Source organism: Schistocerca nitens, chromosome 1 (assembly GCF_023898315.1).
Source record: "Schistocerca nitens isolate TAMUIC-IGC-003100 chromosome 1, iqSchNite1.1, whole genome shotgun sequence".
Taxonomy (NCBI): Eukaryota; Metazoa; Arthropoda; class Insecta; order Orthoptera; family Acrididae; genus Schistocerca; species Schistocerca nitens.
Window position 1 is genome coordinate 458,647,027 of NC_064614.1, and position 22,432 is coordinate 458,669,458.

The following is a 22,432-nucleotide window of genomic DNA, read 5'->3' on the forward strand; positions in this document are numbered from 1 at the left end:
TAAGATGTCACACACTCTTCTATAACATCGACTAAATTCTCGTATTGTGTTTCATATGAGCCTCGCTCAAAATTCTTTTAATCCGTACAACAACAATGAAATAAACAATAAAAAGACGAATATCGTTTGCATTTAGTTTCATCTAAAAATTGATTTTAAAACGACTTGGACTGTTTCCAGTTAGCATGCTATGTTGCCATTCTCTGTAAAAGTGGGTGAATGTACGATCATTCTCCCAAAAAAGAGAAAGAACTCGACATTATTCCATTGAAAGGTTGGTGGTAAGTTTCTGGATCGTGTCACGTCACCTAAAAAACTATTCGTAATACTGAGAATCAATGTGAAATGGAACGACCACATGGTGTCAGAGATACGGAAGGCAAACTGAAGACATAGATTTCTTGGGAGAAATCTGAGAAATTGCAGTATACCTGTAAAGAAACTCACATGCAAGAGACTAGTGTCACCTATTCTGAGTTCCACGTAAAGAACACATAGCAGCACACGTCGTAGGAATTCGGGGACGCGTTGCTGTGATTTGACAAAGTCGGCACTTACAGGTGAAAATGTGAAAAATATATTTAGTGGATTTAAATGCGAATCTTTGGAAGAAAAGCGGTGTTATTCTCACGAAACCCTCTTGGGTAAATTTGCAGCTTCCTTCGTAGCTTATTTTCGTGTAGGGACCGTGGTAATAATATGAAGGAGATTAGCAAGTGTATCGACGCAAGTAGTCATTTCCCCTCGCTCTGGTGGAGAATGGAGAAGGCATAAAGTCGCTAATATTAGTACAAAGTGCTTCCGCCATATACCGTATAGACTAACCCAAGCAAACACCTGTGTATTTCTCCAGAAGAAGAAAAACATTTTAGAAATCGTTCACAGACATTTTAGTGGAGTTTTAGTACTGCTACGTTTCACACAACACTTAATAAATACGGTGCATTGATTTCATAGCATGGAAGCCTTCATGAGCATTACAAAATCGCTATTCGCGAAACTGACAAGGTTAAATAAAGACGAGTTGTATCGCGACCTGGACACTGTGTAAGATCGTTACAAGTTAAGTCATAATTTAATTGGTGTCTTGAGCGTTTTTAAAGAACTTGAAGGACCAGACATGTACGTTAATCTTAATTGTGCCTGTATACGAATCTACCAGACGCATGCCTCGCAGGGGACGACAAAACAGCACAGAAAAGTCATGAATGTTTTACTACAGAGTTAGAATGAAATGAAGAAGAGCCTCTTTCAAGTTGAACGGTCCGCGAAGTATACTGGGAGCACCTGCGTCCAAGTCCAGCTCACAGATTTAAAATGTGACATATAACCAGCAGAGGACGCTATTCGGACGTCATTAGTTGCATTCAGGCCAGTGGAGAGTCAGGATGGGCCCTGGAGTAGGTCTTGTCGAACCTTGTGTCCTTACTGCAAAAGCAGCCAATGTCCTTTCTAATTCTTTGTTTTCAATCCCTTGAAGTGGGTTATGGATAATTTTGACAAAAGAAGCTCTCTTTCATAACATAGTATGCCATTTGAGCATAACAATAAGTGTGCAACAAGTAAGTCACACAAGAACAGCGTGTAGTATACACTGTATGTTACGGTTTGATTTTACGATATCAAGTGGGAATACCTTCCGTTAGTAACATGACACCATGTTTGACAAGCCATTAAAGTAATTTGGCACGGCACAAAAGTACACATTCTTTAAATGCCTCCATTTTTTCCCGGTAATATGGAAAGAGAAACGAGAGTGCTCTTCTCTTTACCTTCAAACAGACATGATGGTGTTCTCTCTGTGAGTTGAAACTTGTGTAAACAGAGTTCGCCTTTCTCGTATTCATCCTTTAAAAAAAATTAATAAATGTGTGAGTGGGCTCTTTACCTCGCAGCATTACCCTGTGGATACCAACCCTGGTGCCGCCTCTTCCCCCCCCCCCCCCCCAACCTACTTTCGTCGAGCGTGCTTGTAGGGAGACTGAGAGGTGACGACACGTGATTGTGTTAACTTACGTGTTGCAGGGCTCTAGCGGCGTGCGCAAGTGCGTGGACGCGTGCAGCAAGGCTCAGTGCGGGCCGAACGCGCTGTGCGTGTCCGAGCAGCACCGTTCGTCGTGCATCTGCGCGGAGGGCACGAGCGGCGACCCGAGCGACCTGGTGCTGGGCTGCCGGCCCGAGGATGAGGGCCAGCCGAAGCGCGGCTGCCTCAGCGACGCCGACTGCCCGCCGGGGCTCGCCTGCACGCTGGGCCTCGACGCCAGCCGAGCCTGCGTCGACCCCTGCCTCAGCGTCGCCTGCGCCATCAACGAGGTGCGTACGGCGCAGCCTCTCAGCGACTGGTCAACTGTACTTCTACCAAAATACTCTTCCATCACTTACCTAACAGTATAAAATGTGTGATTAGTTATACATCTCAAGTTAAGCTAAAATTGGTGTGTTGTATGCTGTGGTTGGGAATTCAGAATAACTAAGAATTGTGATGCTCTGCCAATATTTTGTAGTTATTTTATTGGGAGTGCTGGACATATGGACTTGGGAAGAAGGCTTTGTGTTTTTTGCACTGGGAAGATGCACTCCTGTTGTGGTCTCACGGCCTATTGTCGGCATAAGGCACTCAATGTATCTTATTAGGCGAGGTCAGCCTCGCAGCCAGATGAGCAGTTTTCGCAGAACTGAGGATGCGGTTTGCTTCTTATTTTTGCGGGCACAGCCGGTACCTGGCTGACCTGAGGGCAGGGAAGCTGTGCCTCACTGCCGCCTCCATAGAATAACTGACTATAGCATTCCTGTCTTTTCTTTACGAACATCGAAGGTCGAGAAGATGCGGCTGCCACCCAGCCAGCATGAGAAATATGGTTACTTTCACTCCAAGATTTTGATCATCCAGTCGAACTTCGTGCTTGGCACGAACAGGCCGACCCATTGAGGAGACGCTGCTCGAAACCAGATCCAGCCTCATGTTTGTTACTGTGCGTTTCTTATACCAAGAGTGGGAAATTTCTTCTGTGTTCTCCTGTTTTCACATGAAGTAAACGATATTCTCGTCCACATCATTGGCAATAACACTGAGTTGTCTCTTCCTTATAGAGTTTCTTGAAAGTAGAGAGTTGAGGACGAACAAATTCTTTTCGTGGCATTCGTGCTCTGGGCAGTGTGCAGTTCGTCTCCCAGTCACCATCTGGTGCTGATGGGAGCTCACATTGCTGATTTTGGGAAACTGTAACTTTCGCAGTCTTTAGTAGCACGACCTGCACTCTGAGCATCTCGCTACTTACGTGCTGTGGCACGCAACTTGTGTTCTCAAATTTGATTATAATTTCTGATTTCGTTCCCAACATTGTGCAGATAAATAAAACTTTTCGCATTTTCTCCATGCTGTCTTCCGTATCATTTGGTACTTTCCCGCAGTGCTAGCGTCATTCTGCGTAAATTCAATCCAGACTTTTAGAAAAATTTGCTGTCCATTAACAGCTTGTGTATCGTGTTCAATAACTAGAGTAATTAAAAATCTGTTATATTCAGACTTGATGTAAAAATCGTTTAACTTGTCCTGCAGCTTTTCCACAATGGACGACCCATTAATAATAAATATAACCTGCTGCGTAACAGAGCTCGTTGTTCTCACAGCGTTATCTCTGTGTACAGTGGACAAGCTAGAGATCACTTTCCTATTATTCAGTGAAGGTAGTGAGCAGTGCAGTCTCTCGTCTTGTTTGATTATAAATGTGCTTATTGACTAGGAAGATCTGCATGGATTCCCCCTAGCAGTATTCAGACGTATCAAGCAACAACATTTCACAACAGTGCCATACCGTAATGCAGGTACAGGGTCACTGCCTACGTAAACACTATAAATTGTCAGAACAGTATTTAAAATCCTCAGAACTAAATTTAGTGCAAGGTGGGCAGTGACAATAGAGCCAGAATGGACCAAAGACATTTTTGTTTACATGTGATATTATAGTGTAAGCCCACTATCTGAATTACTATTGAGTGGGTACTAATACTAAATATTGTTGTTGTGTTGTTATTCTACTTACAGTGTAATAATTTACTGCACAGTCTTTATACTGCAATGCCTAATTACATGTGAATGAGATAATGGACCACTTAGATACCTTGGGCTAAACCCTGGATGTTGACCGGCCCTACTTATTAACTGCTACCGCTTATGATTATGTACTTCCCTCCACCACACTTATTGAACAAACATACTACAAAGCAACTAACTGCTACTATTACTTTTTTGAAAAATATGTAAAAAAAAATCAGCCAACTGGTTGCATAGGTTTTCTATATACCTTGACCATGTTTCGTCACCTCTAAGGGTGACTTCATCAGAAGGTAAGGTAATTACATGAAGTACATGTCGTCAAAGATGTACAGTAATTTAAGAATTGAGTTGCTCAAGTCATACATTAAAATATAAAATATAATGTTCTTCAAAACGTCAAACATTAAAACATAAGTAACACAGGTGTGGCGTGAGGAGACCTTTTGAAGAACATTATGTTTTATATTTTAATGTATGACTTGAGCAACTCAGCTCTTAAATCACTGTACATCTTTGACGATATGTTCTTCATGTAATTACCTTACCTTCTGGTGAAGTCACCCTTAGAGGTGACGAAACCTGGTCAAAGTATATAGAAAACCTATGCAACCGGTTGGCTGATTTCTTTTTTTTTTTTTTTTTTTTACATATTTTTCAAATTTGTGTATACGGTTGCTGCAAACGTCAGCCATGTTCGAAGTTGTACTACTACTACTACTACTACTGTATAGCTGCATTGTGCCTCATCATAAGAACAAAGCACAAAATCCCATAGTCACTAATTGTCCATCAATGAGATTTGTGCCAAATGCACCCACACATCTAGTGTTAATAGACTGTCCTTAGCTGGATTTTTTTTTTTCGTCATCGGTCTACTGACTGGTTTGATGCGGCCCGCCACGAATTCCTTTCCTGTGCTAACCTCTTCATCTCAGAGTAGCACTTGCAACCTACGTCCTCAATTATTTGCTTGATGTATTCCAATCTCTGTCTTCCTCTACAGTTTTTGCCCTCTACAGCTCCCTCTAGTACCATGAAAGTCATTCCCTCATTTAGCAGATGTCCTATCATCCTGTCCCTTCTCCTTATCAGTGTTTTCCACATATTCCTTTCCTCTCCGATTCTACGTAGAACCTCCTCATTCCTTACCTTATCAGTCCACCTAATTTTCAACATTCGTCTATAGCACCACATCTCAAATGCTTCGATTCTCTTCTGTTCCGGTTTTCCCACAGTCCATGTTTCACTACCATACAATGCTGTACTCCAGACGTACATCCTCAGAAATTTCTTCCTCAAATTAAGGCCGGTATTTGATATTAGTAGACTTCTCTTGGCCAGAAATGCCTTTTTTGCCATAGCGAGTCTGCTTTTGATGTCCAACTTGCTCCGTCCGTCATTGGTTATTTTACTGCCTAGGTAGCAGAATTCCTTAACTTCATTGACTTCGTGACCATCAATCCTGATGTTAAGTTTCTCGCTGTTCTCATTTCTACTACTTTTCATTACCTTCGTCTTTCTCCGATTTACTCTCAAACCATACTGTGTACTCATTAGACTGTTCATTCCGTTCAGCAGATCATTTAATTCTTCTTCACTTTCACTCAGGATAGCAATGTCATCAGCGAATCGTATCATTGATATCCTTTCACCTTGTATTTTAATTCCACTCCTGAACCTTTCTTTTATTTCCATCATTGCTTCCTCGATGTACAGATTGAAGAGTAGGGGCGAGAGGCTACAGCCTTGTCTTACACCCTTCTTAATACGAGCACTTCGTTCTTGATCGTCCACTCTTATTATTCCCTCTTGGTTGTTGTACATATTGTATATGACCCGTCTCTCCCTATAGCTTACCCCTACTTTTTTCAGAATCTCGAACAGCTTGCACCATTTTATATTGTCGATCGCTTTTTCCAGGTCGACAAATCCTATGAAAGTGTCTTGATTTTTCTTTAGCCTTGCTTCCATTATTAGCTGTAACGTCAGAATTGCCTCTCTCGTCCCTTTACTTTTCCTAAAGCCAAACTGATCGTCACCTAGCGCATTCTCAATTTTCTTTTCCATTCTTCTGTATATTATTCTTGTAAGCAGCTTCGATGCATGAGCTGTTAAGCTGATTGTGCGATAATTCTCGCACTTGTCAGCTCTTGCCGTCTTCGGAATTGTGTGGATGATGCTTTTCCGTAAGTCAGATGGTATATCGCCAGACTCATATATTCTACACACCAACGAGAATAGTCGTTTTGTTGCCACTTCCCCCAATGATTTTAGAAATTCTGATGGAATGTTATCTATCCCTTCTGCCTTATTTGACCGTAAGTCCCCCAAAGCTCTTTTAAATTCCGATTCTAATACTGGATCCCCTATCTCTTCTAAATCGACTCCTGTTTCTTCTTCTATCACATCAGACAAATCTTCACCCTCATAGAGGCTTTCAATGTATTCTTTCCACCTATCTGCTCTCTCCTCTGCATTTAACAGTGGAATTCCCGTTGCACTCTTAATGTTACCACCGTTGCTTTTAATGTCACCAAAGGTTGTTTTGACTTTCCTGTATGCTGAGTCTGTCCTTCCGACAATCATATCTTTTTCGATGTCTTCACATTTTTCCTGCAGCCATTTCGTCTTAGCCTCCCTGCACTTCCTATTTATTTCATTCCTCAGCGACTTGTATTTTTTTATTCCTGATTTTCCCGGAACATGTTTGTACTTCCTCCTTTCATCAATCAACTGAAGTATTTCTTCTGTTACCCATGGTTTCTTCGCAGCTACCTTCTTTGTGCCTATGTTTTCCTTCCCCACTTCTGTGATGGCCCTTTTTAGAGATGTCCATTCTTCTTCAACTGTACTGCCTACTGCGCTATTCCTTATTGCTGTATCTATAGCGTTAGAGAACTTCAAACGTATCTCGTCATTCCTTAGTACTTTCGTATCCCACTTTCTTGCGTATTGATTCTTCCTGACTAATGTCTTGAACTTCAGCCTACTCTTCATCACTACTATATTGTGATCTGAGTCTATATCTGCTCCTGGGTACGCCTTACAATCCAGTATCTGATTTCGGAATCTCTGTCTGACTATGATGTAATCTAATTGAAATCTTCCCGTGTCTCCCGGCCTTTTCCAAGTATACCTCCTCCTCTTGTGATTCTTGAACAGGGTATTCGCTATTACTAGCTGAAACTTGTTACAGAACTCAATTAGTCTTTCTCCTCTTTCATTCCTTGTCCCAAGCCCATATTCTTCTGTAACCTTTTCTTCTACTCCTTCCCCTACAACTGCATTCCAGTCGCCCATGACTATTAGATTTTCGTCCCCCTTTACATACTGCATTACCCTTTCTATATCCTCATACACTTTCTCTATCTCTTCATCTTCAGCTTGCGACGTCGGCATGTATACCTCAACTATCGTTGTCGGTGTTGGTCTGCTGTCGATTCTGATTAGAACTACCCGGTCACAGAACTGTTCACAGTAACACACCCTCTGCCCTACCTTCCTATTCATAACGAATCCTACACCTGTTATACCATTTTCTGCTGCTGTTGATATTACCCGATACTCATCTGACCAGAAATCCTTGTCTTCCTTCCACCACTTCACTGACCCCTACTATATCTAGATTGAGCCTTTGCATTTCCCTTTTCAGATTTTCTAGTTTCCCTACCACGTTCAAGCTTCTGACATTCCACGCCCCGACTCGTAGAACGTTATCCTTTCGTTGATTATTCAATCTTTTTCTCATGTTAACCTCCCCCTTGGCAGTCCCCTCCCGGAGATCCGAATGGGGGACTATTCCGGAATCTTTTGCCAATGGAGAGATCATCATGACACTTCTTCAATTACAGGCCACATGTCCTGTGGATACACGTTACGTGTCTGTAATGCAGTGGTTTCCATTGCCTTCTGCATCCTCATGTCGTTGATCATTGCTGATTCTTCCGCCTTTAGGGGCAATTTCCCACCCCTAGGACAAGAGAGTGCCCTGAACCTCTATCCGATCCTCCGCCCTCTTTGACAAGGCTGTTGGCAGAATGAGGGTGACTTCTTATGCCGGAAGTCTTCGGCCGCCAATGCTGATTATTTATCAAAATTTAGGCAGTGGCGGGGATCGAACCCGGGACCGAAGACGTTTTGATTATGAATCAAAGACGCTACCCCTAGACCACGGGTCCAAAAGACAAAACAACGTAATCACTAAGAGTGCATCAGTGCGCGATGTACCAGTTGCACCCAGAGTCCTAGGTTGCCACACATTTAAAATAACATTTCTCTGAACTCTTCTTTTTGACACGTCTGGGCTCATAAGAACGTGTCACTGGACCCATGCATTTGAGCCATACCCACAATTGCTAGCAAACGATTGTGGTATAGTTTTATCGACGAAGGCAGTAAATGAAATGTTTTTTGTGCAACGCTAGTTAGTTTACTGAAGAACTCCACGCATACCCTTCGCTGTTGTTTGGTCGATGTGTGTTGTATAGCTCCATTTCTGACGAATGTAGACGTTACGGGCCAGAGGGCGCTCCAGTTATAAGAGCGAGGTGAGTGTGTGTGGCCGGCCGTTGTGGCCGAGCTGTTCTAGGCGCTTCAGTCTGGAACAGCGCGACTGCTACGGTCGCAGGTTCGAACACTGCCTCGGACATGGATGTGTGAGATGTCTTTAGGTTAGATAGGTTTATGTAGTTCTAAGTTCTAGGGGACTGATGACCTCAGATGTTAAGTCCCGTAGTGCTCAGAGCCATTTGAACCATTTGAGAGTGTGTGGCGGTTGCGCAGGTGTGCCGGCTGGACGCGCAGCACGGCCCCGTGTGCCACTGCCGCGACGGCTTCGTTTGGAACCCGGTGTCGTCGGCGTGCGAGAAGCCGTCGCTGCCCGACTGCGCGAGCGACGGCGACTGCGGCGCGGCGGCGGCTTGCCGGCCCGACGCGCTGGGCGTGCTGCGTTGCGCCGACGCGTGCGCCGCGCTCTCCTGCCCGCCGCACAGCCAGTGCGAGGCGCGCGACCACCGCGCCACCTGCCGCTGCCTGCCCGGCTACACCGGCAACCCGGCCGACCGCGCCGGCTGCGTGCCCGCCTCCAGGAACTCCTGCACCAGCGACGCCAACTGCGCCGAGGCCGAGGTGAGCACCCAACACCGGGCATTTCAAGACAGCGTACTTTACGAAACGTTCGTTTTAGCACGTGATGAGACTCGAGCAGTTAGTGATCATCTTCAGGTTCTAACAATACCACCACTTGCAAAGTAGATTAGAAATCAGATTAATAATGTTGCTCACGCAGCATATGTTCGCTTCATCGGGCAACAACAAAGTTATTGTCTGTGGATGGTATAGTCAGAATGGAAATAATGAAGTCACTGCAAAAAAGTCATTAATTTTGGCACTTATCTTGAATGGATTCCCACGTAGATTTCGTCGAAGTCGTTATGGCTCATCTTATTGATTCTAGGGTGATTACACTCTGACTGCTAGAAGGTCCAGATCTGTATTTTAGCAATATTTGAAGACCTATCAAATGCGTTTTTCAGGAAATTCTTGATGATCAAAACCTCCCGGATCAGAACAATGGTATGGTAGAAGTAATTTTTGACTTGGTGTTCAAAATCCACATTTTTATTTAACTTCTTGTAAATTCACATATACTTCTTCTTAATTGTCACATCATCAAGAAAATAGTTTTGTATCAATCTTCATATATTTAATTTCCACTTTAACCAAACACAAGACTTGACTACTCTTTTACTAAGCAAAATAACAACTTAACTTCTGCAAAGTGAAACAAAGACTGCTCTGTGCGCATTCGCACCAAAACGGTTACAAGTAAGTCAAAGATTATGACAGTCTCACAGAAATGAATACACACAAGAACCATATCATTGTAATATATCGATACATTGGAGTACCTATAGATTTATAAAACCAAATGTGAATATTGTGACAAAGATACGTCTGTTACTTCGCAGAAAAGTAATACGATATTACTGGTATCTAGAACTGGGGTTGGAGTGCCGTAATGGTCACGTTAATAGAGAACCATTTCAAGGTTCATTATCAAAATTAAAATTACAAAAAGTATCTGTTGAGGGCGTAAACAGTGTGTGTGTGTGTGTGTGTGTGTGTGTGTGTGTGTGTGTGTGTGGTTGTGGCTGTAGTTTACGGGCGCCCAACGGCGTGGTTCTCAGCACCCTTGCAAATATTAATAGGAACGAATATGTTAAAATGTCAGAATACTAGGGATAGTAAGTCTTTCGCAAGTACACGCACTCTCCCTGAATGTCACTCACGATAATCCCTGCATTCAAACTGGCTCACGTGCATCAAGACGGCGTGAAAGTAAACAGATGTTCTAAAACTGACAATTAAAATAGAAGCTAGATAAGAGAAAAGCTAAAAAAAATCACGCAGGGACTTGACACTGGCTAATCACTTACAAAAATATGTATGAGCCAAACGAAGTGTTAACACATTAAAAGATTCTCCCTAAAATTTTAGGGAATAATTGGGACATTCTAAAACTGTAAGTCGCACCACATTCATTTGATTGTCAGGTAAAAGAAAATGAAAGGTCTTTTGGACTTTCGAAGGAGACGGAATATGCTGATATCTAAATAAAATGGAGAGTTCACACGCTCGGTCACATTTTGATATACCCGAACAGATAAACAGCCACGAACTCGGCCTTGCAGCCGTCCTCATATCCGTAAGAGAGAAACATAAACCACAAATGTTTGAGAATTGGTGAAACATAAACAAGTCTTCCATATCTGCTTACGTTCATGTTACACAAAGACTGAAATTCCTTCGTTTTTATTTCCCTCTTCTAGTCTCGGTGCAGCTATAAGGCTAAGGGCGAGGCCTATTTACCTGTTCGGAAAAAGTCAAAGTTTGAGGAAGCCTGTCAATTCTTCAGTTTAAAAAGAAGGAAACTTGTACAGATTTGCGAAATAATAGTGTTACCTAAGCAGTCAGCAATCATGGTCAGGCAAAACTTTAAAAAATACTCAATCTTATGTTATAAGTCAAAACAATCTAATCCACCAAAACCAAACTCTTTATGGCAGCTTCTAATGATGTACAACACATTATGTAGTGACATACGCCAGGGATGAAGTGTAATGGGGTAGAGGGGGGAGAGGAGAGGGAAGGGGGGTTAAACAGTGGTATTAAATTACAGAAATATATTTCATTGAAAGGACGTGGTTAACATTAATTTTTTTTAAAATGTAGATCTGGTGAGTAAACAAAGACGTTCATACATGAGATATCTTGTAAATAAATCAAAAGTTGCTCTTATCTAAATAGCTTGTTTGGTCAAATCCCGGAAATGTATCAGAGAATGTGCTGGCTACGCTTGTGATTAATGACCAGAGAAATTCTCCATTAAAAAGGAGAAACTTCTGACTGGATTCTTTGGTCACACGTTAGGACGTAGTTACAGATCTAAAACAGAATATTCATAGGCCTACTCCAGCAAAATACAGTTAGCGACGTCAAACCCAATTACACAAGAAAATCTCATATAAAATTTCAGAGTTCATTTTATAGAGTGGAATAAAGGAAAAAATACATATTTCTTTCCATACGCGTATCGAGAGACGAACTAAACAGCGCAAATACCTCAGTACGAGTTTAAATTAGCGTTATCTTGTCTTTGTGGCTCCTAATTCCCTCACATGATACTGGTTCTCCAAACTTTGTAAGTATGCTTTCACGGAACAATAATTTTTGGAAGCAGATCAGGAACAGCAGCGATCTTTATCTTGTTATTATTAAAATAATCAGCCGTGATCGCAAATGATGTTTTGTTTCAGAGCTGTGGCATATGCCGCGAGGCACCAGTCGTCAAATGCAGTTCACGACTGGTCGCTCACGGCATATAACACAGCTCTGCTGATCGTCTACGCGGGTAACTAATAGTGCCTCTCTGATCCGAAGATGTATACTAAGACTTAAATCGGTCACCGCTGATGAAATAAAACATGATTTCCGATGACAACTGATTACCTTCATTAAAGTTTTACAGGATAATTTACAGCTTACTTCAAATGCCCATTCCGGTTTTTTGGCATTTCCGTGGTCTTCCCTGGTAAGCTGTAACCATTCGTACTACCCTCCTCTGCGTATGTTCAACATTCCTCGTTACTCCTGTCTCGTATGGACCTCAGCGCAGGAACTCCATTTTAGTTTCTAATGGCGATCCCACTTTGGTGGGTTTTTCTTGTGCACATTAATGATCGCTCATCAGCTACACTGCCAGAAGCAGAGTTCGTTTTGTTTGCAGATGACACAAGTATTGCAATAAATAGTATGTCGAGTGCAGTTCTAGAAAGATCTGCTAATGATATTTTCATGGATATTAATAAATGGTTTGAAGCCAACTCACTGTCATTAAACGTCCAAAAGACTCACTATTTGCAATTCAGAACCTGTAAGAGGTTTCCACCGAGCATACGCATAAAATATGAAGAAGAGCAGATAGAAGAGATTGACAGTCTTAAACTCCTGGGATTACAACTTGATAATAAATTCAGTTGGGAGGAGCACACTACAGAACTGCAGAAACGCCTTAACAAATCAGTATTTTCAATTCGAGTGTTAGCTGACATAGGCGACATAAAAAGGAAAAAGCTTGCATACTTTGCCTACTTTCATTCCATAATGTCATATGGTATAATATTTTGGGGTAACTCTTCAAGTCAAACAAATGTTTTCAGAGTCCAAAAAGTTGTGATACGTATTATTTGTGGAGTAAATTCACGGACGTCCTGTAGAAACCTCTTCAAAGAACTGGGTATACTATCTACTGCCTCTCAGTATATTTACTCCTTAATGAAATTTGTCCTAAATAATATCTCGTTTTCCAACAAACAGCTCAGTTCATACATACAATACCAGGAACAAATATGATCTGCACAAGGACTTAAAAGCACTTACTTTAGTTCAAAAAGGGGTCCACTACTCAGGAACACTCATCTTCAATAATTTGCCAGTAAACATAAAAAATTTAGTTACAAATAAAGATCAGTTTAAACGGAGCCTGAAAGACTTATTTGTGGCCAACTCCTTCTACTCCATTGACGAATTTTTTTAATAGAAACAAATGAAGTATTGTATATATTCATACTATTAGTAGTCCGCAGCTCGTGGTCGTGCGGTAGCGTTCTCGCTTCCCGCGCCCGGGTTCCCGGGTTCGATTCCCGGCGGGGTCAGAGATTTTCTCTGACTCGTGATGACTGGGTGTTGTGTGATGCCTTTAGGTTAGTTAGGTTTAGGTAGTTCTAGGGGACTGATGACCATAGATGTTGAGTCCCATAGTGCTCAGAGCCATACTATTAGTATTGTTATTTCAACTTAAAAAAAATATTGACATATTCCACATACACGAGCATCTCCTCAGCACGGATCTATGGAACGAAAAACTAATCTGATCTAATGTAACCTAGGTGTGCCGAATGGACGCGCAGACGAACTCGTTCTCGTGCCGGCCGGCGTGCCAGGCGGTGCGTTGCGGGCCCGGCGCCGTGTGCGCGGCGCAGAACCACGTGGCGCAGTGCCGCTGCCCGCCGGGGCCGTACGCGGGAGACCCGTACGACGCGGCGGCCGGCTGCCGCACCGTGCCCTGCGTCTACAACATCGACTGCCCGCCCAGCCAGCTGTGCGACCGCCTCTCACACACCTGCATGGACGTCTGCCACGAGGACTCGTGCGGCACCGACGCCGTCTGCGTCGCCGAGGACCACAAGGCCGTCTGCCAGTGCCCACCGGGATACAGGGGGAATCCAGAGGTAAGCCGCTGCGTCCCACTGTCTCTGTAGCACGTCATTCCCCGACTACTATCGTCGCCATAGCCGGCTCCGGCATCTGGAGGATTCTGCCCAGCCAACAGATAATGGGCCAATATTTCTGTAATTTCTATATATAAAAGGCAATGTCCCGACCGACTGACTCACTCACTGACTCGTCATCGCCCTGTTCTAACAACGAGGACAGAAACTTGAAATTTGCAGATGGTGTTGATCTTACACTACAGGTCCCTCCTAAGGGGGAAATAAATAGGAGATGAAAGGCTTTTTGAAAATATGTCGCTATTAAAGCAGTTTTGAAACTAGAACTACGAAAACTGGCATTTGGTTCCTCAGTCAGATATTTTTAAAAAAATATGTATTTCAGCATGTTTGAACATTAAGCCACTAAGGAGATAAAGCAAGAGCTGAAAGGATTTTGAAAATAAATCATTATTAAACAACTACTAAAGCATTTTTGAAATTACAGCTACGAAAATTGTATTTGGCTTCTTGGTTAGAGATTAAAAAAAGGAAAAAAAGGAGTTTCAGTGTTTTTTGGAAATTCGGCCTCCCAATGGAGTAAAATAGGGGATGAAAAGTTTTATATAATTATTTCATTACGAAAGCATGTTCAAAGCTAAATCAATCAAAATTCATACTTGGCTTCTCGGTAATAAATAAAAACTCCTATTTCACTGTATTTGGAAATTCAACCTCAGGGGAGTGAAATAGAGGGTAGCAACTTTTAAGAAACTATCTCGTTATATTCAACAAATTTTAAAGTTAAATCTGTGAAAACTGGTATTTCACTTCTCGGGTGGGTATAAACAAATATGTGGTAAGGGATAAAATTTTCTATGTAAATTTCACCACAAGAACGGCAAAGGCCTAATTAAAAAAAATATTCCACCCCAGCTATCAGAATCGCTTTATGGTCAAAAATACATTCAGAGAAGACCATGTTTCTATTGCCTTAATTAGCGTGAAGAGCTTGGCGGTAACATAAAATTCGATGAAAGAAAGACAAAAATATCTGTGTAGACCGTACAATCTACGCAAGCAAAGCAACGAGCATTAATATCATTCCACAGGAAACACTACGTCTTGCCATGTTTTTTTTTTTTTAAGTTTATCTGCAGTACGTTACGGAAAACAGCTGCCAACGCAACTCATATAACTTATATGAGTTGCGTTGGCAGCTGTTTTCCGAAACGTACTGCAGATAAACTTTAAAAAACCGTGGCAAGACGCATCGTTTCCTGTGGAATGGTATTAACGGAAGCTGTAAATGTTGTGGGTGCTGCGTGTGGAGGTTATATTGTAAATCAGAATTAAATTTTCACTCTGCGGCGAACTGCGCGCTGATATGAAACTCCCTGACAGATTAAAACCAGACCGAGACTCGAACTCGGCACCTTTGCCTTCCGCGGGCAAGTGCTTTACCAATTGAGGTACCCTAGTGCTAAGGTACCTCAATTGATCGAGCACTTGCCCAAGGAAGGCAAAGGTCCCAAATTCGAGTCATGGACCTTCTCTTGTATAGTGGTCTCGTGGAATGCGGTGCGGATGTCTTGTCCACCATGAAGCTCCTGTGATCCATCGATAGCAAATGTTTTGCAGCGTTTGGAGTTGGAGACGCACGTAGTTCCCCACGAGGTGGAGCCATATAACATTGTGGGTTCCACCGTTGCCATATACAATAGGAGTTTAGTCTTAGGGTTGAGATCCTTACTCTTCAGGAACGGAATCGATGACCTGACCATCTTCGGGGCTGCCGACTTCTTGTCGTCAATATGCTGCCTAAATAGTAATTTTTTGTCTCCGAAGCGTAACGCAGGTCTGTAATCGAGTGTTTGCGTGCGCCCACAGATCGAGTGCACGCCGGGAGCAGTGTGCCAGCCGAGCCCGTGCCACCCGAGCGCGACGTGCGAAGCGGCGCCGGGCGGCGACGGGCACGTGTGCCGCTGCCCGGCCGGACAGGTGGGCGACCCGTACACGACGGGCTGCCGGCCCGAGGGCCGCTGCCCTGCCGGAGACCGCGACTGCCCGCCCAGCGCCGCCTGCCAGGGCGGTCGCTGCATCAACCCCTGCGAGGCCGGCCGGCCGTGCGGGCCCAACGCGCTCTGCGAGGTGCGCGCTCACCGGCCCGTCTGCTCCTGCCCCGCCAAGTTCCAGCCGGGGCCCTACGGCGTCTCCGGCGGCTGCATCCGCTCTCCCGCGCCCTGCAACAGCGACCAGGACTGTCTCGGCGACATCTGCCACGGAGGACAATGCAAAGGTACGCTCCATCTTCTCCTACCTTCAACTAGCCCAAACTCCCGCTTAGTCGTCTACTCGCACAGTCCTTCTTTCCTTCACACTTGAAACTTGCACTCGTCCTATTAAAGAGCTTAGCATAAGAAAAAAAAAACTGTATATAGCCTTAATTCACCCTACCGGCAAATGGCGGACTTAGATTTGTTGGAATGGTTCCGAGAAAGCATTTGTAAACAAAGTCGCATACAAGACGCTAGTGAGACCTGTTCTAGAGTATTTTTCCAGCGTTTGGTGTTCTTAGTAGGTAGGGATGATGGCAGACAGCAAAAAAATTCAGAGAAGAATCCCCATAGTCGTAACAGGTCGAAAGTCTAACAGAAATCTTACAATTTTCAACATGAGTGTGATCCAGCAACCGTACTTGAATATGATTTGCTGAATATAATACAGCCAACCTCTTGCAACAAGATTTGACTTGACCTGGTTTCGACACCGATTATGGATGTCTTCATCAGAAAAACCAAAAACAATTGTATTTAGTGACATGAAATAGATTTTCGAGCAAACTACTCTTTTCATATAAAATAACTTCATAAAATCATATTTGAAATCATGTGTGATGAGATCATATTACTCGCAAATGTGTATTCATTTGTCACTACATATTCGTACAATTGTTTTTAGTTTTTCAGATGATGACACCCATATTCGGGGTCGAAACCATGCCAAGTTAAATCTTGTTGTAACCGGCTGGCTGTATTACATAAATCATAAGTAATAGAAATACTCGAGAACGAAAGTAGGGATCCTTCAAAGAAAAAAGACATAGTTTTTGCAAAACCCCGTTCTGTAAATTTAGAGAACTGGTATTCTGAGATGACTGCCCCTTACATGTACCTCGCTCAGGGATCATATAAGTAACATAAAAGACGAATAGAGGCATATAGATAGTCATTTTCCCTCGCTGAACACATTTATAGAATAGAAAAGGGAATCGATCGCATTGCTCTAATACATACCTCCACCATGCATTTTACAGTGGCTTGAGGAGTGCATGTGTAAATACAGAAACTTATTATATTGATTAATGTGGCTATGTGCTAAAAAAGTATAAAGCCTGCAAGTTGTACAAAATAAATGACTAAGCTGCAGCTCCTAGATGGGCCAGTATAATAGACATCCATGTTGAACTGTAAGAGAAGTACCTACAAAAGAACGGCTCTTCACCAAAACTGCTGTAGCCGTACGCGGTCCGACAGCTAAACGATGCAAGCAGAATCCACCCTGAAGATTGACAAAGGTATAAGATTCCGTAAGGGATAATAGCAGTCAGGTAGGACACTCAAGAATAGCCTCCTGACCTAGATGAGACAAATCAATGCAGATTAGACAAGAAGATACTAGAAAATAAATGTAAATAAACTATGCAATTATACAAACAAGGACGAAAAGAATACTGAGAACAAAAGGACGCAAAAGAAAGGCCGAGACCGTCTTAAAGTGTTTACGAAATAGAGAGAAATTTACGTTGTAAATTTTCGTCCTAAAAGAAATAAACCACAAAAAAGTAGTAACTCCTCGGGGCACTTTTTCGTTGAGTTTTATATGCGCAACACCTTAAAATTTTCTGTGCACCGTAAATGTTTCTCCAGTGAATTATTGTTATTGATAATTATGAAAATGAAACGAAGTGGTTAGGTAATATCTGGCGGTCGCATATGGTCTCCTGTTTCACAATAGTGCCAAGATGGAGGACGAGCTTAAAAAGCCCACCCGACAGGCGGATCACCAACATCAGTGCCATACGCCCTTACTCAAGAAATGGGAGAACTATCTAACAATCAATCTAATAACCGAAGGCCATAGAACCTGGCCAGAAAATCTGAAATAAAAGCTTGAAAGTTACTGCAAGAAAATTAATTCAGCTTCAGAACGAAAGGTACCAAAGGGGCAATTCGACTTTCACTTGATAACAAAACGTGTAATAAAGAAACAGGCAGATACCTCAAATAGTTTTTCGTTATACAGAAAACTTGGGTTTATGTCAGCCACTTTAAGGTGTCCGTAATGCATAAAACAAAGAGCAAAACGTGCCGACGAGTAACTTAAAATTTCTACAGAAACCAAGTCGGGGTAATAAAAGTGCAAAATTAACAAAAACAAATTCTCGTTAAGAGGGATGTAAAGTACATTTCCTTGTTTGACTTGTAGCCTATATTAAAGTCATAATGAATGAAGTGAAACGAAATTTGATAGAAAAAATAAAGGTTCAAATGGACAGATACCAATGCCAAGATTCACAGACGATATGGTACCTTCAACCGGAAGCGATATTTAGAAGTAGCTATTAAGGAAATGTTCAAGGAACTTAGTTAATAAATTCGTCTTAGGATAAACGAAACTGAATAGCAATAAAAAAGAAAGTTTAGACAAGACTGCAGGAACAAGAAAGACATATGGAGCATACAGATGCGGACAAAAAATCGTTCTTCTGCACATGACCGCTAAGGTATATTGATAGGCAACTGAGAAAGAAGTGCGTTCTAAATCGTGGAAAAGTTCGGAAAGAAGAAAGCTAGAATCAATTGATGGGAAAGCCTTAGCAAGTGAGGGGATCGACTACTGAAACACCTGCTGAGGCCTCCGAACAGTTAACTTGGTATTTGGGTAAGTGTGAGAGATAAACTGTAGGGGCCTGCAAAGATTAGAGGTTATCGAGTATGTTTGCTGTGGGAGATGTAGTTAAGCGAAAAAATAGAAAGTGGAGTTGAACAGTATTAGATTAGCTGAAAAACTGACGTCTTACAACAATAAGAACATGAAAAAGAAAGAAGAGGAGAAAAAGGTCACTATTAGGAGGAAAGAGGTTTTGAACTCCTGATCACCAGGTTATTCTTCAATATTCTGATTAAATAGCAATTCCAATCTCCTCCGCAGTGTCCAACAAATTCAGGCACATCACAATATTGATGGTGGTCCGTCCGTTGCATGAGAACATTTAGCACTAAAGATGGAAGCTTTTCTAGAATGGAATATATTTCAGCATAATGTTTCATTTATTTCCTTGCTTTCACTTCTGGTTTCGTAACTAACTCCAGATTTCAAAAGCTGCTATTGCTGCACCTATACTACGTAAACACATAAGGACTGACTTTTTTTATAACTTTAATTTAGATGGAAAGCTCAAATCAAACTAGCCATCGATTATCACTGAAAAGTTGTGTTATTCATTATTACAAACAAGAATAAAATATTTTCTTACGCCTTCATATTTTTTGTGTCCGTTGACTTCTATAGATTAAGGAGAGTCTTGTTTTTGTAGTTGCCTGCAGAAACTCTGACGACTGCTCGAATGGTGAGAAATGCGTACTCAGCCTGTGCGTGCTACCGTGCGTGGGCCACACGCAGTGTCCTCAAGGTCTTGCTTGCACCAATGGCTCTTGTCTTCTCGGCTGCCGCTCAAGCAAAGAGTGTCCCAGCAACCAGGCTTGCATCAACGCTAAATGTCAAGGTAAGTGAGTCTACACGTTACGTCACCTGGGAAGAAGAGTCATAACCAATGTAGCAGCAGTAAATGTGTGACATACAATCTAATTGTTATTACCCTGGTAGAGAGAAATACGCTGATTCAACGCTATTTCTGTTCGTAAAACCTTCGGAAACTATGCTAAGATTACTCTTCCGTTAAAATATTGAGCGACAGCGGAGACAACGCAAAATATATAATATCCCTGCCCTCATTGATTGCTTCTGTAGAACAATAATAATTCCTGTTACATGAAAAAGAACCGATTGCATTAATATTATTATATGGATAGTGGGTGGCGAAAAAGACCGCGGACAAAAAGTCATATGAAAGAATGCTACGTCCAAAAGTGCATGAAGCAAGGTTTCATTTCTAAATCTTATATACCACATACTCAACTAAGATACCGTTTCGTGACATCTCTGAGAAAATCAGCAGTTTATTTAAGAAAGAATAAACTTCCTGTAAACTTAAATTAACATCTGCATGGTTGGTATGACGTGGTAAAGCATTTAACTCTGTAAGCCTGCTACCAAAATTCCGCCTGGAAAGCAGGCAACCAGGGCAACTTCCTGGTACGAGAAATTGCCGTTCCATAATGGTGCTAGGAGTGCAAGTGCAGTGGAGTTTCATAGTTCAGCAAAAATAAGTTTTACATAAAATTTCAATATTTATTGCTAACTTTACGCCAAATTACACATAGAAGACGTCACTCGCCCATTCGAACGAATGAAGATAGCCTACATATTGTTCTTGAAACCAGCAGCCCGGTCGATAAATTCCTGCTAGGTGCGCCACTCTCTAATGACACGGGTCTGTCATTTCACAATGATAATGGGTTTAGAGATCCTCTGAGCGCGTGCCTACCACACCCTACAGGAGATAAATAGCACTCCTCAGTGAGCTGCATAACATTATTCATTTGTTTTGTAGCAAAGGCAAGGTGGAATATATTCTTCCATGTGGAATTCGGTTTTTGTGGCCCACCCAGCTTCACAAACTGTTCTATTTTCAGACATTAATTTATTTATTACTATCTATAAATACGTTACCAGCATTTAAATAATAGATCATGGTCGCAAGGTTTTTTACTACTTGTTACACGATAAGTAAGTAAAACTAAAGTGTGTATGTTCCAGAAATTGAATACGTGAAAAATTATCTGTTATAAGAGACTACAGAGCTGAAATAATAATAATAATAATAACAATAAGCATTAAAATGAAAATATAAAACTAAAACTAAAATTGAAATAGAAGTTAACAGTAAACAGACAAACTTTAAAATACAGCGTGTAACGGGTATAAGTGCAGATATTTTTATATTGTTACCTTAATATGTAGACATGCCAGTGTGTTGGTTACTTCTCTGCGTCGAGCAGTCTTCCCACAAACACGTCACGAACTTTACGACCTCATATCTCCTGCACGGTCGTAACTTCACCAATAAGTGGACTTCCCCTGTCAGTACAGACTAACCGTTTTACATCCACGAGTCCACACTTCAATTCCTGACCTGTGACCAAGGGAAAATAAACGTTAATGGCTTGTTCTTGCCATATCTACTTGGAGGTACTATACAACATAAAAACATACCACTAGTAATAGCTATACTTATTAGTCTGCAAATGACATGAATACTGATATAATTTTGTTGAGTACACCGACCTAAGTCAGCAATAGAGACATCTGCACTTACATTTGTTACACTCTGTGTGTATTCTCCGGTCAGTATGGGGAAACTTTATTAAACAGATTTTGGAAAACAGAGGAAAGACATTTGCATGGCTAAATTTCAATACAATTTTTCAGTTTTAAGCTCTGTATCGAAACAGCTATAATCTATGCCTTCCATTTTAATAGCAATCGATTTCTAAGACACAAAGCTTCATCTTCAGGTATAAAATACCGTATTCAATGAAAATGTGAAAGTGCTATGTACTGATGTCCACGTTCTGAGAACGAAGCGTCAAGATCTTGAAACAGACAGCAACTTTGAGCAAGTTTGTTGTCTCGGCCTGTTTGCTACTGTCTACACCACAGCTGGTTTCCGGTATCTGGTAGAAATCGGCTTTGTTCTGCAGCGAGATGCTGGGCCGGTATTACTGTAAGTAGGTTGTAGGCAAGGATTACTAGGCTGGCTTAAGGGCTTGTGACTTTCCAGGAAGTATTTTCTAGCATCCACTGGAAAAGTCCTGGTAGGAAGCTGCACTTCACAGAGAGTCCTATTAGTGACAGCTGGAAACAGGGAACGTCTCTAAATGAATTAATGTTATTTACAATGAAATGAACAGCCTTAGCTGCTTACAGGCGTTGACATATGTCAACGGGGACAGACGAAAATATGTCCTCTGGCCGGGACTCGAACCCGGGATCTCCTGCTTACATGGCAGACGCTCTATTTTTTTTTTTTTTTTTTTTTTTTTTTACTGATCGTTGAATTTGTTCGTGGCGGACGTCAGATGACACTCGTTCAGGTTGCTCGTTGATTCGTTCACTCAGTTTTTTTTATTACAGATGGTAGCTAAACCCTCTGACCGAACACGCTGAGCTACCGTGCCGGCGTCCATCTGAGCCACCGAGGACACAGAGGATAGCGCGACTGCAGGGATTTATCTCTGGCACCCCTCCCGCGAAACCCACATTCTCAACGTATTGTCCCGCACTACATTCGTAATGCCCCCGCCCATTATACTCATTACTCGCGGCGCGTTGCCGATTCCCGTAAGAGTTCGGGCACTGTTTGTGCACTCGCACAGAAGAAGAATATGGTCAAGTGGCCGGTGAGCCTTAACTATATACA

At 42.2% G+C, this 22,432-nt stretch overlaps 1 protein-coding gene across 1 annotated transcript in view; it reads left to right on the plus strand.

Moving 5' to 3' along the window:
- LOC126253539 (uncharacterized) overlaps nt 1-22,432 on the plus strand; it is a 606,491-nt gene that overhangs the window by 229,353 nt on the left and 354,706 nt on the right. Inside the window, exons 25-29 of the mRNA XM_049954972.1 lie at nt 2,026-2,313; nt 8,840-9,184; nt 13,507-13,848; nt 15,718-16,126; nt 19,427-19,615. Coding sequence (XP_049810929.1) covers nt 2,026-2,313; nt 8,840-9,184; nt 13,507-13,848; nt 15,718-16,126; nt 19,427-19,615 — 1,573 coding nt within the window. The remainder of the gene's footprint in view (nt 1-2,025; nt 2,314-8,839; nt 9,185-13,506; nt 13,849-15,717; nt 16,127-19,426; nt 19,616-22,432) is intronic.